At 43.0% G+C, this 12,733-nt stretch overlaps 1 protein-coding gene across 1 annotated transcript in view; it reads right to left on the reverse strand.

The window, feature by feature from the left end:
• DNTT (DNA nucleotidylexotransferase) overlaps positions 1-12,733 on the reverse strand; it is a 599,288-nt gene that overhangs the window by 412,054 nt on the left and 174,501 nt on the right. Inside the window, exons 6-7 of the mRNA XM_040438269.1 lie at positions 7,500-7,623; positions 3,798-3,930 (exon numbers count right to left, since the gene is read on the reverse strand). Of these exons, the coding sequence (XP_040294203.1) occupies positions 3,798-3,930; positions 7,500-7,623 (257 nt within the window). The remainder of the gene's footprint in view (positions 1-3,797; positions 3,931-7,499; positions 7,624-12,733) is intronic.

The following is a 12,733-nucleotide window of genomic DNA, read 5'->3' on the forward strand; positions in this document are numbered from 1 at the left end:
AGGATCACCTTTCAGTCCTACGTGCTTCTTGGGTACTTATCCAGAAGTCCCTTGAGGTCTCTGCGCAGCGCCAGAGACTCCAGGCTGATCGCAGACGAGCGCCTGCTCCTTCCTACCAGGTCGGAGACCGTGTATGGTTGTCCACCCGCAACCTCAACCTTCGAGTGCCCACTCCCAAGCTGGCGCCTCGCTTTGTTGGTCCCTTCCGAGTGCTTCGCAGGGTAAACCCGGTAGCCTATGCCCTTGCGCTTCCTCCTGGCATGCGGATCTCCAACGTGTTTCATGTCTCCCTGTTGAAGCCACTGGTGTGTAATCGTTTCACTTCCTCGGTTCCTCGGCCTCGTCCGGTCCAAGTGGGTAATCGTGAGGAGTATGAGGTGAGCAATATCCTGGACTCACGCCTGGTCCGCGGTCGGGTGCAGTTTTTGGTCCATTGGCGTGGTTATGGTCCAGAGGAGCGTTCCTGGGTTCCCTCCGCAGATGTCCATGCTCCTGCCTTGCTCCGAGCCTTCCACGCACGCTTCCATCAGAAACCGTTCTTTACTCCGCGGAGGAGGGGCCCTTGAGAGGGAGGTACTGTCATGGTCTTACCTTCTTGCTGTTCTCCTTCGTTTGACATGTGCTGGCGGCCATCTTGGTTTCTGGGTTTCTTGTAGCCTCCCACCCTGCGGCTCCTCCTTCCCACTGGGAGGAGCTGGATGCCTAGCTCATATATATAGGAGGTCTGTGGCTTCAGTTCCTTGCTTGGTCCTCCTGTGTTCACATGCTTCTAGACTGCTGCTGCTTCTGGTTCCTGATCCTGGTTTCGTCCGACTACCCTGCTGGTTCCTGATCCTGGTTTCGTCCGACTACCCTGCTGGTTCCTGATCCTGGCTTCGTCTGACTACCCTGCTGGTTCCTGATCCTGGCTTCGTCTGACTACCCTTCTGGTTCCTGACCTCTGGCTTCGCAAAGACTCTGCTTCGGTTTCGCCATCCGTTTGGACTTTTGCTTTACAGCTTTATTTTCAATAAAGCCTTCTTATTTTCACTTATCCCTTGTTGTACGTCTGGTTCATGGTTCCGTGACAATGGGCACAATCCCTGCTGGTTGTACAGTGAACTGTGATCCTGCTGTTTGCAAATGAACCTCTCCCTGCCCTGACTGCAGCAGGAAGGGGTTAATTCACTTTTTGGTATTAAAAAAATTAAAAGAATTAATATATAAAGACTCAAACAAACAGTTATAACTATAATTGTGAGTTATAGCAATGGAATTTAAAAATAAATAAAATAAAAAATGTATTAGTTTTGGCAATAGTATAGCAGACTTTGTGTGTGTAAAATATACAAACGTACATACAAAATATAGGTATTAATTTCAGTTATATTTAGCATTTTTTTTTTTGCACGTGAAAGATAAAAACACTCTTTTTTTTTTTTCCTTTATAAAGAAAAATGTAAAGTCAAAAGCTTAAAATGTCAAATTTTTCGAAAGATGAATTCCTTAGGGGGGTCAAAATAGCCACTTAATCTTTTCTGGCAGTATGGTTCCATAAAACCAGCAATAAAAAAAATTGGCTATAAAAATGCAAAATGCACTCAAGTCCTCTGAAGTCTTGAATTAACTTTGTTATTATTGATGTACGGTATGATGTCTGGTACGACCGTCACATAGATGGTCCACACCAGAAGAGGGTCATCAATGTTACGATTGCACTAGACCATCTGTGAACAAAAAAGATTATTGGGGCTAAATCATAAAATTCTATCCCCACCAGACCACAAATGAAATAGCCATAGAAGGAAATAATTTTAAGCCCATTGGGGCTCCCTTAATCCGATAGAAAAAAAATCCCCATTGAACATGAAATAATTGTCGTGTAACATATATTCATTGTCCATTAAAAAAAAAAGGATATAATTGAGAATAAAAACTACTGTATTTCTGTTCTATTGCTGTAAGTGAAGCGTCTCTGGTGGCCCAGGGCAATTGTTTTTGTAAGTGAAAATTTAATGTGGTCTCCTGGAATCAGTTATTGGAAACGTTAGTTACCCACTGAGTGGCAAACTTAGTCAAAAACAGACCCCTAGCCATGTGCACTTTAGACCCCATCCATTAGATGCAAAAAGCAGCTCCCTCTCTATAAAAATTGACACAATCAAGTATCGATGCCCATGATAAGAACAAAGTCCTGCCACTTTACAAATCGCTAGTCAGACCACACATGGAGTACTGTGTACAGTTCTGGGCTCCTGTGAACAAAGCAGACATAGCAGAGCTGGAGAGGGTTCAGAGGAGGGCAACTAAAGTAATACCTGGAATAGGGGGACTACAGTACTCTGAAAGATTATTAAAATTAGGGTTATTCACTTTACAAAAAAGACGACTGAGGGGAGATCTAATAACTATGTATAAATATATCAGGGGTCAGTACAGAGATCTCTCCCATCATCTATAGGAATTACTGTGCTGTGATAGGGATTAATGTCTTTTTCTTTTGTCTTTGAAGGAAAAAAAGTCATTTGCTGTCTGTTTTTCTGTGCTGTGATAGGGATTACTGTGCTGTGATAGTAATTAGTGTGCTGTGATAGGGATTAGTGTGCTGTGATAAGAATTAGTGTCTTTGTCTTTCGTCTTTGAAAAAAAATGTCATTTGCTGTCTGTTTTTCTGAATCCCTATTTGCCCCATAGTCCCAAACCCAAATAAAGTATTCCCAAAGTCCTTCTTTATTTTCTTGAAAAATGTAGCAAAAGTGAGCCATGCCTGTATTGCGCACGCAATACGCGCATATTACATTGCTGATTTTCGCAATCAAGAAAACAATGACTGGAGATCACAAATTCTAGAATTTGCTAATTTATGGCGAATATTAGGCCATAAATTCACGAAATATAGAAAAAACGAATATTGCCTGTGCTGCTCATCACTACTAGAGATGGGTCATTGATCCAGGGAGTTATTCTGATTGCCTGATTGAAGTCGGGAAGGAAATTCTTTCCCCTAAAGTGGGGAAAATTGTCTTGTACCTCACAGGGATCTTTTTGTCTTTCTCTGGATCAATTTGCAGGATAACAGGCTGAACTGGATGGACAGATGTCTTTTTTCTGCCTTATAAACTATGTTACTATGTTTAGACATTAAATTGAATGGCCACCATCCTAGACAATGTATTTAAAGTGGGTGTTAAATGGAAAATGTGTGGCCATTTATAGCGTTCCACAGAAATACTGTTGTTTATTAGCTGATTGCCAGAGCCGTTTGCTATGGGACAACCTCTATTTATTTATTTTGTTAGGGGAAAAAAACATCTTTGGGACCACCCTGATGCAGGGACCGCTTATAATCACACCGCAGTATAAGAACCCCCTATCCCAGCTTCCTAGACACCTGTTTGACATTGACAGAGTAGGAAATTGGGCCTCACTGAAGCCAACTTTGGTGACCACTAAATTCTGTAAATTTAAATTGCTCATCGAAAACACAATATACATGTTCCGGATATTTTGCAAATATTTTAATCTAGGAAATTGATTTAATTGTTAATTTTTTTCCCGTATAAGTTTATGTTGTTTTGGGGTTATTTGCTTAACAGAAGATGCCCTTTCATGCAGAACAGAACAATATTGTATTCTGGCCTTGTAAACAACCTGAACGGGTTTTATGTATTCTAGAATTGCTATGTGCAAATGTTGAATAATATTGTTATGAAACATCTGTTCATCAGCGGCGCATGTACAAGGTTAATAAATTGCTGCCAAGTTCTGGAAATATGTCTGTTGTTGTTGCAATGAAAATCTTGTCAGTATCACATTACCTTCGAAAGCCGCCAGTGATTGTCACAATTGCATCTGGCACAAATTCACAAATAATATTCTTCACCAGGTGCTCTACCGCATCCGCTTCCATCTTTGATACATGGCTAGTGATGTCCTCATAGTAAAGTAGTCCTGCAAGTGAATAAGATATAATGGGAGGCTGAGTCATGATCCTACTTGTCACACGGTGATATGACTTCTTAAAGTATAATTGTGGGCAAAGAATGAAAATTCTGAATAAAGAGATATGAATGGAACAGCGACTGAGCACGTGTGCTGCTCCTCCTTTTAGCTCTATGGGGCTCTCAGAGATAGCCAAGCAGTGCACTCAGCTTTTCTTCAGGAGGCCCATAGACTTTGTATGGCGTGGCATGCCGGTCAGATGATGGACATGGACCCATACTGAACAGAGACATCACTTATCCTCTGGATAGGTGCTAGGTTTCTATTTTGGGATAACCATGTACCATGTGTACCTCAACACTGCCAAAAAAGTTTTATTTACCTGAACATTGTCATTTTGGTTTATTACTAGGCAGTGTCTGAAGCCTGCTTGGGCCAGGGTAACATGGTAACTGGGTGTCTCTGATATTAACAACCTTGCAGCCAGCATAGCAATTACTAGAAGCATCAACTACTATAGTATTTCTTAGGCTGCTTGTCAAATGGTATGCCAATGATAGTCATGTCATGATCAGCAAAGGCTTTAGCCGTGGGATAGTAGAGGAGAGTGAAGTATCTCCAGAATGCCAGTGTTTAGGTAAGTTAAGCTTTGTCAAAAGCTGAATTTTCATAATTTCCCTCCAGATCAGTCAATTAGAGGTATTTGATGACCGCCAGAGGCATACAGACTGTGCCTTATCTAAAATCTAAAAGTTTGATGGGTTATCTGATCATGATTTCTATTCAGTTTTTGGAGATAAAATTCAACTATGTTTACAAGACACAAAAAGTACAGATCACCTGCAGGCTCCTCTGGACCCAATGAATGGATGAAATGAAAAAAGAGGGTATATTCCAGCATGTAACCATGAGTAAGGGCATGCTATACCCCTGAAACGCTTAGGTGTGTTCTGTATCCTTTGCTGTTTGGATTGTTTTTACTGGGTGAAATAAAGACTGCATTTATCTGGAAATTGGATGCTGGAACATACCATCTTCTTTTAACTATGTCTACAATACCGATACTGATATTATAGTGGATTGCTTCCGAACTGTCTTACATTTAGACCTTTTTTCTATGCCTAAAACAGGTGTAGAAAATGGTGAATGAGACGGGCCTGCCATATGATATGAATTTTTTTTTTAATATTACCAAAAAAGCCACATGTTGCTAGCCTAACAAATTATTAAGTTACAGCAGTTAAAGGGATTGTCCATCAAAAAATATTACACAGTTTTCAAACCAGCACCTGGATCTGAATACTTTTGTAATTGCATATAATAAAAAATTCAGTATAGCCTGTGAATTATTCAATAAAATGTATCTGTATAGCAACACATGTTGTTTGTTTTTCTTCTTATTTCTTTGTCCTGCTCTCTGAGATGGCCGCACATGCTCAGTTTCATCCTTCAACTGCCTCTTGAGCTGTGATAGGGAGGGCATAGGCACACCCCCTAGCTACAGTTGAAAAGACACTCCCCTTGAGCTTTCAGCTTGATATAAATCTAGTAGAGCAATGAATGTGGAGATCTCTGGACCCATGTGAGGTACAGGGCTGGTTCTAGCTTTTTAGAAAGAGGTCATCATGTACTATATGCTGTCTGATTTTAATTTATTACATTAGTCATGGGATAACCCCTTTAAGGTGATTTTCTGGCTCATGAAAAAAAATATCACATTAACTAGGGAACAAATATTTACCTGGTTCCCCCCATTTTATTTTTTTTTTTCAGATCTGTCAATGTCAGGGCTCCTCTTCTGCCACCTAAAATGGCTGCACCTTTTCACTGAGTGCCTTGGTAGTCCAAGACACTTCCTGCTGACGTTGGATTGGCCGGCACTGCTCACGTGAAAACAGTGCTAGTCAATCCAAGAGCAGGGCTGGAGAAGTAGGAAGTGAATTGGACTACTGATGTCCAGTGTGCACCAGATAGTCACAGAAGCAGTGGATGACAAAAGAGGAGCCCAGGAATCATTGGGTCTGCCACTAAAAAGATGAAGAGGTCACGGTGTAAGTGTTCTGTTAGTTTCTCAGTTCATGTAATTTTTATTTTCTTGAACCAGAGGGTCACATTCAACAAATGTGTGCAAAAGTTAGCTAAACTGTGTGATGTCCTGAAGCCCAAAATTACCTGTGTAAGGGTCAGCCCCTAGAAACACCAATTTACATTGCCCTGTATTGCTAGTGATAAGGTTTCACACAGACTGTGATACCTTCCTCCAGTCACAAGAGGCCGCTGTGTCGTTGAGTAAGAGAGAAATGAAGTTGTTTTTTCCAGAGGATGTAGGAGGAGTTTCAAGTTCCCAGGCTCAGTCTGGTGTGTGTCTTCCTGGCTGGAGTGTGGTGTCCTTGCTGATGTGAACAGAGACTGTAAAGTGATTATTCCAGGCTTCTGTGGGACAGAACAACATAGATATTCTGGCTGCTGTGGGAGAGGACAACAGAGACTGTAAAGTGTGTCCGAGAGGAGTGATATCGTTCAATTCAGAGACCAGTGTTAGGACAGGTACTTCTGTCAGAGCCGAACTATGTGGATGCCTGTACCTGTAATCTAGACAGAGAGAGGAAAAGACCGCGCTGGTACAAGCAAGTGACCGGATCAGGAGCCAGTCTACACCTGCCTCCACGTACCAGACCAAGACAAGCAGCTGCCCACAGAACTGTGAGTGTGCACCGGTGCTAATCTGTGATAGGTCATAGAACAGGATACTTTAGTCAGAGCGTCAGGGTTCAGACAGGAAAATAATAGAGGAGAGTAGCCTGTATTTTTATGTGCTTGCTGGTTGTAGCATATTTGGTAGATGCAAAGTTCAGTTATCCTTCCTGTAAATTTATGTAAACTTATTAACACTGTTCCTGTCATTTGTGGATTGCGCCCCTGGTGCATCGGCACAATACTGTTAATCCAATTTTCCGGCCGTTATATTCTGTTATTTAATAAAGTTGGTATCTGCTTCAGCCTCCTCGTTTGCTGTGCTGTATTTGAACCCTGCCCTGCAGTCACTTCATCCCCTGACCGCTACACCTGAACCAGAGAAGTATGAGCAGATCTGAAGTCACTGACGTCGTATTTGTTCTTTCTTGTTGTAGCTTATGTTCTACATGCCATTATGCTAGACTAAGAAGTTGATAAAATGATATATGTTTAGTGGACGAGTGATGGATGTGTGAATTTTCAGCACCACATTACAGATACACTTTAAGATATGGAAAACTAAATGGGCACTTATATATAGTTATAAGCTGTCAAAGCAGCTGTAGGATGTGTCTTGCGAGGTTACTGAAAGGCACAGCATGACGTTCTGCAGGACACAATTTTCGAAGTTGCATAAAAAGTCTCAGAACTGTGGAATAATTTTTAAAAGTTGTGAGAAATAAAGTGATGCAGGGATGAGAGCCATATTTATGTCTCATTTTCACCTCTGACACTATACCAACTGTTGCACTAAAGGCTTTGCTTATACATTACTAGATGTTTTTTAATTGTGGACCCCATATGGAAAGTAGCAAGTAATATTTACAATAAGCGAAGATTACCATGTTTCTGCATTCTTGTAAGCTTTAAATCCTTTTTAGTTTTGATATCTTCTAATGTCCTAAAACCCATTCTGTGCCACTTTTCTGCAGTCTTCAGTCCCACTCCAAAGATAGATGTGAACACCTGTTGGATAAAAATCATTATAAAAGATTAAAAAACACTAGAAATAGCCTGATAAAATGTCTAAGGCAGGACCTGATGAGGCAGGGAGTGATGCAGGGATTCTCCTTTTGATATATGCTTGCGTATGCTGACCGTTTTGTATGCGATTGTGTTGCGTTATTGCATTTTTTTCAGTGCGGGTGACATGCGGATTACATGCGTTTTTAACGCGAGTGAAAAAAAACGGAACCATCCTCTAGAGTCACCTGGTCACTGCAAACATATATAAAAATCCCCAGCATGCATTTTCTTTGTTGGGAAAGCTCCATTTTTGGTGGAGATTGTATTGTTTGGCTTGCTTGTGTGTTGGGTTTTTGGATTTTCCTTTGCAGGATGTCCACTTTCTCCTTATCGACTGACCATGTGTTCTTGCACTGGCTGGTCCGTTGTTTTGGAGAGCGGCCAGAAATGATAGAGGAGGAACCGCGGAGGAAGCGGATGTGGGTGCATCCTATAATTTCACAGCGGGCCTGCAAAGGTCAATTTGTTACCTCCGTGCGCACACTGTTAAGTTCTTTAATTATTGCCGCATGTCGGTGGCTTACCTTTGATCGGCTGTTGGGGGAGTTGCAGCCTGCCTTGACTTTCCAGGACACCAAGATGCGGCAGAGTGTGTCACCTGAAGAACGTCTAATTATTACTTTAAGGTAAGACTATATTATCAGACCCATACATGAATGACCGACTGTTTACCAATACCTAGCTGTTTGGTCTATGGCCTGTGTATTCTGAACATTACATGTTCTATGTATAAGTACTTAATAGTATTACAACATGTATTATATATTGTAAATTTACAGTAAGAAACTGTGTGTGCTTTTCCCATTGTCAATTTTTATAGTGTACTTTGGTGTACTACCAAGTAATTTCTTTGTCAGACCATATTAAAGTTCCGCAGTTTTTTTTGTTTGTTTTTTATCCTGTCTGTAATGATGAGGATATGTCACCTGTGTGTATATGCTAATAGTCTGGAAGTTGATATAGCTAAACGATTTTCCTTACTTTAAAGTGTATTTGAATATAATGTATTGAGTCCCAATCTTGTTGTATGGTATAATTTTATTTCAACTTGCAAGACACATTGCCATGAAATATTTATAAGTAATGCTGAAGATTTTTCAACATGTAATATTTTGTGTATTCTTGGTGCTAATGTTTTTTTGTTTTTGTTTTGTTTTTCAGATATCTGGTGACTGGCTATTCTTTTTCATGCTCACATTTTGAGTTTAGAATGGGGACCTCCACAATTTCTGGCGTGGTACAGGCTACATGTGCCACCATTTGGTTAAGACCAAAAGCTTCGGTGCTGCCACATCCAACCAGGCAGCAGTGACTTGATATAGCCCAGGTCTTCCAGGAGAGGGCGCAATTCCCAAATTGTATAGGTGACCTTGATGGGAAGCACATACGGGTTAAGAAGCCACCGAACTCAGGGTCCCGACTCTATAATTATAAAAAAAAATCTCAGAAGTTTTGTTGGCCTTGGCTGACACAAACTACAGGTTTATAATTGTAGATATTGGGTCCTATGGAAGTTCTGCAGATGTTCGCATCTTCAGGACTTCCAGAATGGGTCGGTGGCTTCCAGTGGTGTCGCCAGGGGGGGGCCATGGGGGGCCACGGCCGCCCTACATCACACTGTGCCCCCCCCAACTGAGCGGCTGCAGCCGGGCACAGGGAGATGACCGCTACCATTGCGCTCATCTACATAGTCATCTGCCTGTGCTGCGGCGGGGCAGGGGAGGGAGAAGCGTGTCCCTTCCCCTTCCTCTGATAGGCTGCAGGCACTAGGCCGGCAGCCTATCAGAGGCCGGCGCAGGCGGCGCGATGACGTCATCGCGCTGCCTGAACCATACAGCGCAGGACACAGGCCAGAAGAGGCCTGCATCGCTGACATGGAGGTAAGTATAAGTGTTTGTTTTTTTTACAATAGTTTTACAGGCACATTAGGGGGGCTCTTGTTACTGGCACATTGGGGGGGCTTATTACTGGAACATGATGGGGGGGCTTATTACTGGAACATGATGGGGGGCTTATTACTGGCACATGATTGGGGGGCTTATTACTGGCACATGATTGGGGGGCTTATTACTGGCACATGATGGGGGGGCTTATTACTGGCACATGATGGGGGGGCTTATTACTGGCACATGATGGGGGGCTTATTACTGGCACATGATGGGGGCTTATTACTGACACATGATGGGGGGCTTATTACTGGCACATGATGGGGGCCTTATTACTGGCACATTATGGAGGCACTTATTACTGGCACATTATGGGTGGGCACTATAGGGGCATCTACTGAGGCCACAAAGAAGGGGTATTTTATATGGGGAAATCTGTACAGTAGCATTTTATACTGGGACACATTATGGTGGGTACTATGGGGAAGGGGGGAGAGGAGTACTATGGAGTCATCTACGGGGGCACTAAGAAGGGGTATTTTATACTTGCAAATTATGGGGGACACTGAGGGCATCTACTGGGGCACGATATATGGGGCATTTTATACTGGTACATTATGGGGCACTAGGAGGAAGGGGGGAGAGGAGCACTATGGGGGCATTTACTGGGGGCCCTATATAGTGGTATTTTATACTGGCACATTATGGGGACATTAGCTTAACTTGAGGCATTACAAAGGGGTATTTTTTGCACTGTCACATTATAAGGAGAATTATTTCTACTGGGGGGCCTTATGGAATGCCATGCAATTTGACAATGTGATCAACAAATGCTTGCGCCAGCGTTTTAGCATTGGGTAACCCAGGAAAGGGAATGAAATACGCCATTTTGCTAAAACAGTCCACTACTACCAGAATCACAGTCTTCCCCGAGGAACGAGGCAGGTCCGTATTGAAGTCCATGGACAGATGCGTCCAAGGACGGGAAGGAATGGGTAACGGGAGGAGAGAACCAGATGGCCGTGAATGAGGGACCTTGGCACGAGCGCAGGTCTCGTAGGCTGCCACAAAACCCTCAACCGTCTTACGAAGAGCCGGCCACCAGAATCTCTGAACAATGAGATCCACTGTGGCTCTACTCCATGGGTGCCCAGCAAAGACAGTATTGTGGCGCTCCTTAAAAACCTTGTGTCGTAAAGCGAGAGGCACAAACAACCTCCCAGGAGGACAAAGATCAGGAGCCTCTGCCTGGGCTGCCTGAACCTCTGCCTCCAAATCAGGATAAAGAGCAGAGACGACCACCCCTTTAGCCAAAATGGGACCCGGGTCTTCAAAGTTCCCCCCTCCCGGAAAACAACGTGACAGGGCATCAGCCTTCACATTTTTAACCCCAGGGCGGAACGTGATAACAAAATTAAACCTAGAAAAGAATAAAGACCATCTGGCCTGTCTCGGGTTCAGACGCTTGGCTGATTCCAAGAAGGCCAGATTCTTATGGTCGGTAAACACGGTAATAGGGTGTCTGGCTCCCTCTAGCCAATGACGCCACTCCTCAAAAGCTAATTTGATGGCCAACAACTCCCTATCTCCCACATCGTAATTTCTCTCTGCGGAGGAGAGTTTCCTTGAGAAAAAGGCACACGGTCACCATTTGGCAGGAGAGGGACCCTGAGACAAGACCGCACCCACCTCAGAAGCGTCCACCTCAACAATGAAAGGCAGAGAGACATCAGGTTGTACCAAGATGGGAGCGGAAGCAAAACTCTCTTTGATACTAGAAAAGGCCTTAAGCGAATCTACCAACCATGAGGAAAAATCTACCCCCTTTTTAGTCATATCAGTGAGAGGCTTAACAACAGAGGAATAATTCAAAATTAACTTCCTGTAATAATTGGAAAAACCCAAAAACCGCATCAGCGCCTTCTGATTCTCAGGAAGCTCCCAATCAAGCACAGCGCGGACCTTCTCAGGGTCCATGCGAAAACCAGAAGCGGAGAGAAGAAAACCCAGAAATTGACCACAAACACACATTTTTCCAGTTTAGCGTACAATTTATTCTCCCGCAGAATGAGCAAGACCTGATGTAGGTGGTCCCTATGAGTTTTGAAATCAGGAGAAAAAATCTAAATGTCATCTAGATACACCAGTACAAATTTCCCTATTAAATGATAAAAAATGCTGTTCACAAAATGTTGGAAGACGGCTGGAGCATTCATCAAACCAAAGGGCATAACCAAATTCTCGAAATGGCCCTCAGGGGTATTGAAGGCCGTCTTCCATTTGTCCCCTTCCCTGACCCTGACTAGGTTGTATGCCCCTCTTAAATCCAACTTAGAAAAAACTTTAGCCCCAACAATCTGGTTAAACAGGTCCGGGATCAGAGGAAGCTGATTAGGGTCACGAATTGTGATACAGTTCAGCTCCCTGAAATCCAGACATGGTTTGGATTAACAAAAAAAAAAACAGCGGCAACAGGTGACTTTGAGGGTCGGATGTGTCCCTTTATCAGGCTCTCAGAGATATAAGTACGCATAACGACTCTTTCAGGTTGGGAGAGATTATATAAACGTGATTTTGGCAGCTTGGCGCCTGGGATGAGATTAATAGGGCAATCGTACTCCCGGTGAGGGGGCAGCTCCTGGACACCACTCTCTGAAAACACATCCGAAAATTCAGAGAGAAAAGATGGTACAGTCTTGGTAGAAACCTCTGAAAGAGACGCCATGAGGCAATTCTCTCTGCAAAAGTCACTCCAACCATTTATTTGCTTTGCTTGCCAATCAATAGTGGGGTTATGTTTAGTGAGCCAGGGTATCCCCAAACACTAGAGGAGTAGGTAATCCGCTTAGGACGAAACATGACATATCCTCAACATGAGCATCACCCACAGTCAAACGGATATTGTGAACTATACCCTTTAACGATTTTTGAGAAAGTGGAGCGGAATCGATAGCAAAAACAGGTATATCCTTTCCCAAAGTGCATACCTGGAAACCATGTGTTATAGCAAATTGATTATCAATGAGATTGACAGCTGCTCCACTATCTACAAAAATCTCACAAACAATGTTCTTGCTATCTAGCGCCACCCTGGCAGGTAGGACAAAACGGGAACTACAAGCAAATGGCAAACCTTCAATTTCCGCATTAAACCTTGCCAATAG

Source organism: Bufo bufo, chromosome 6, assembly GCF_905171765.1.
Source record: "Bufo bufo chromosome 6, aBufBuf1.1, whole genome shotgun sequence".
In the NCBI taxonomy this organism is placed as follows: Eukaryota; Metazoa; Chordata; class Amphibia; order Anura; family Bufonidae; genus Bufo; species Bufo bufo.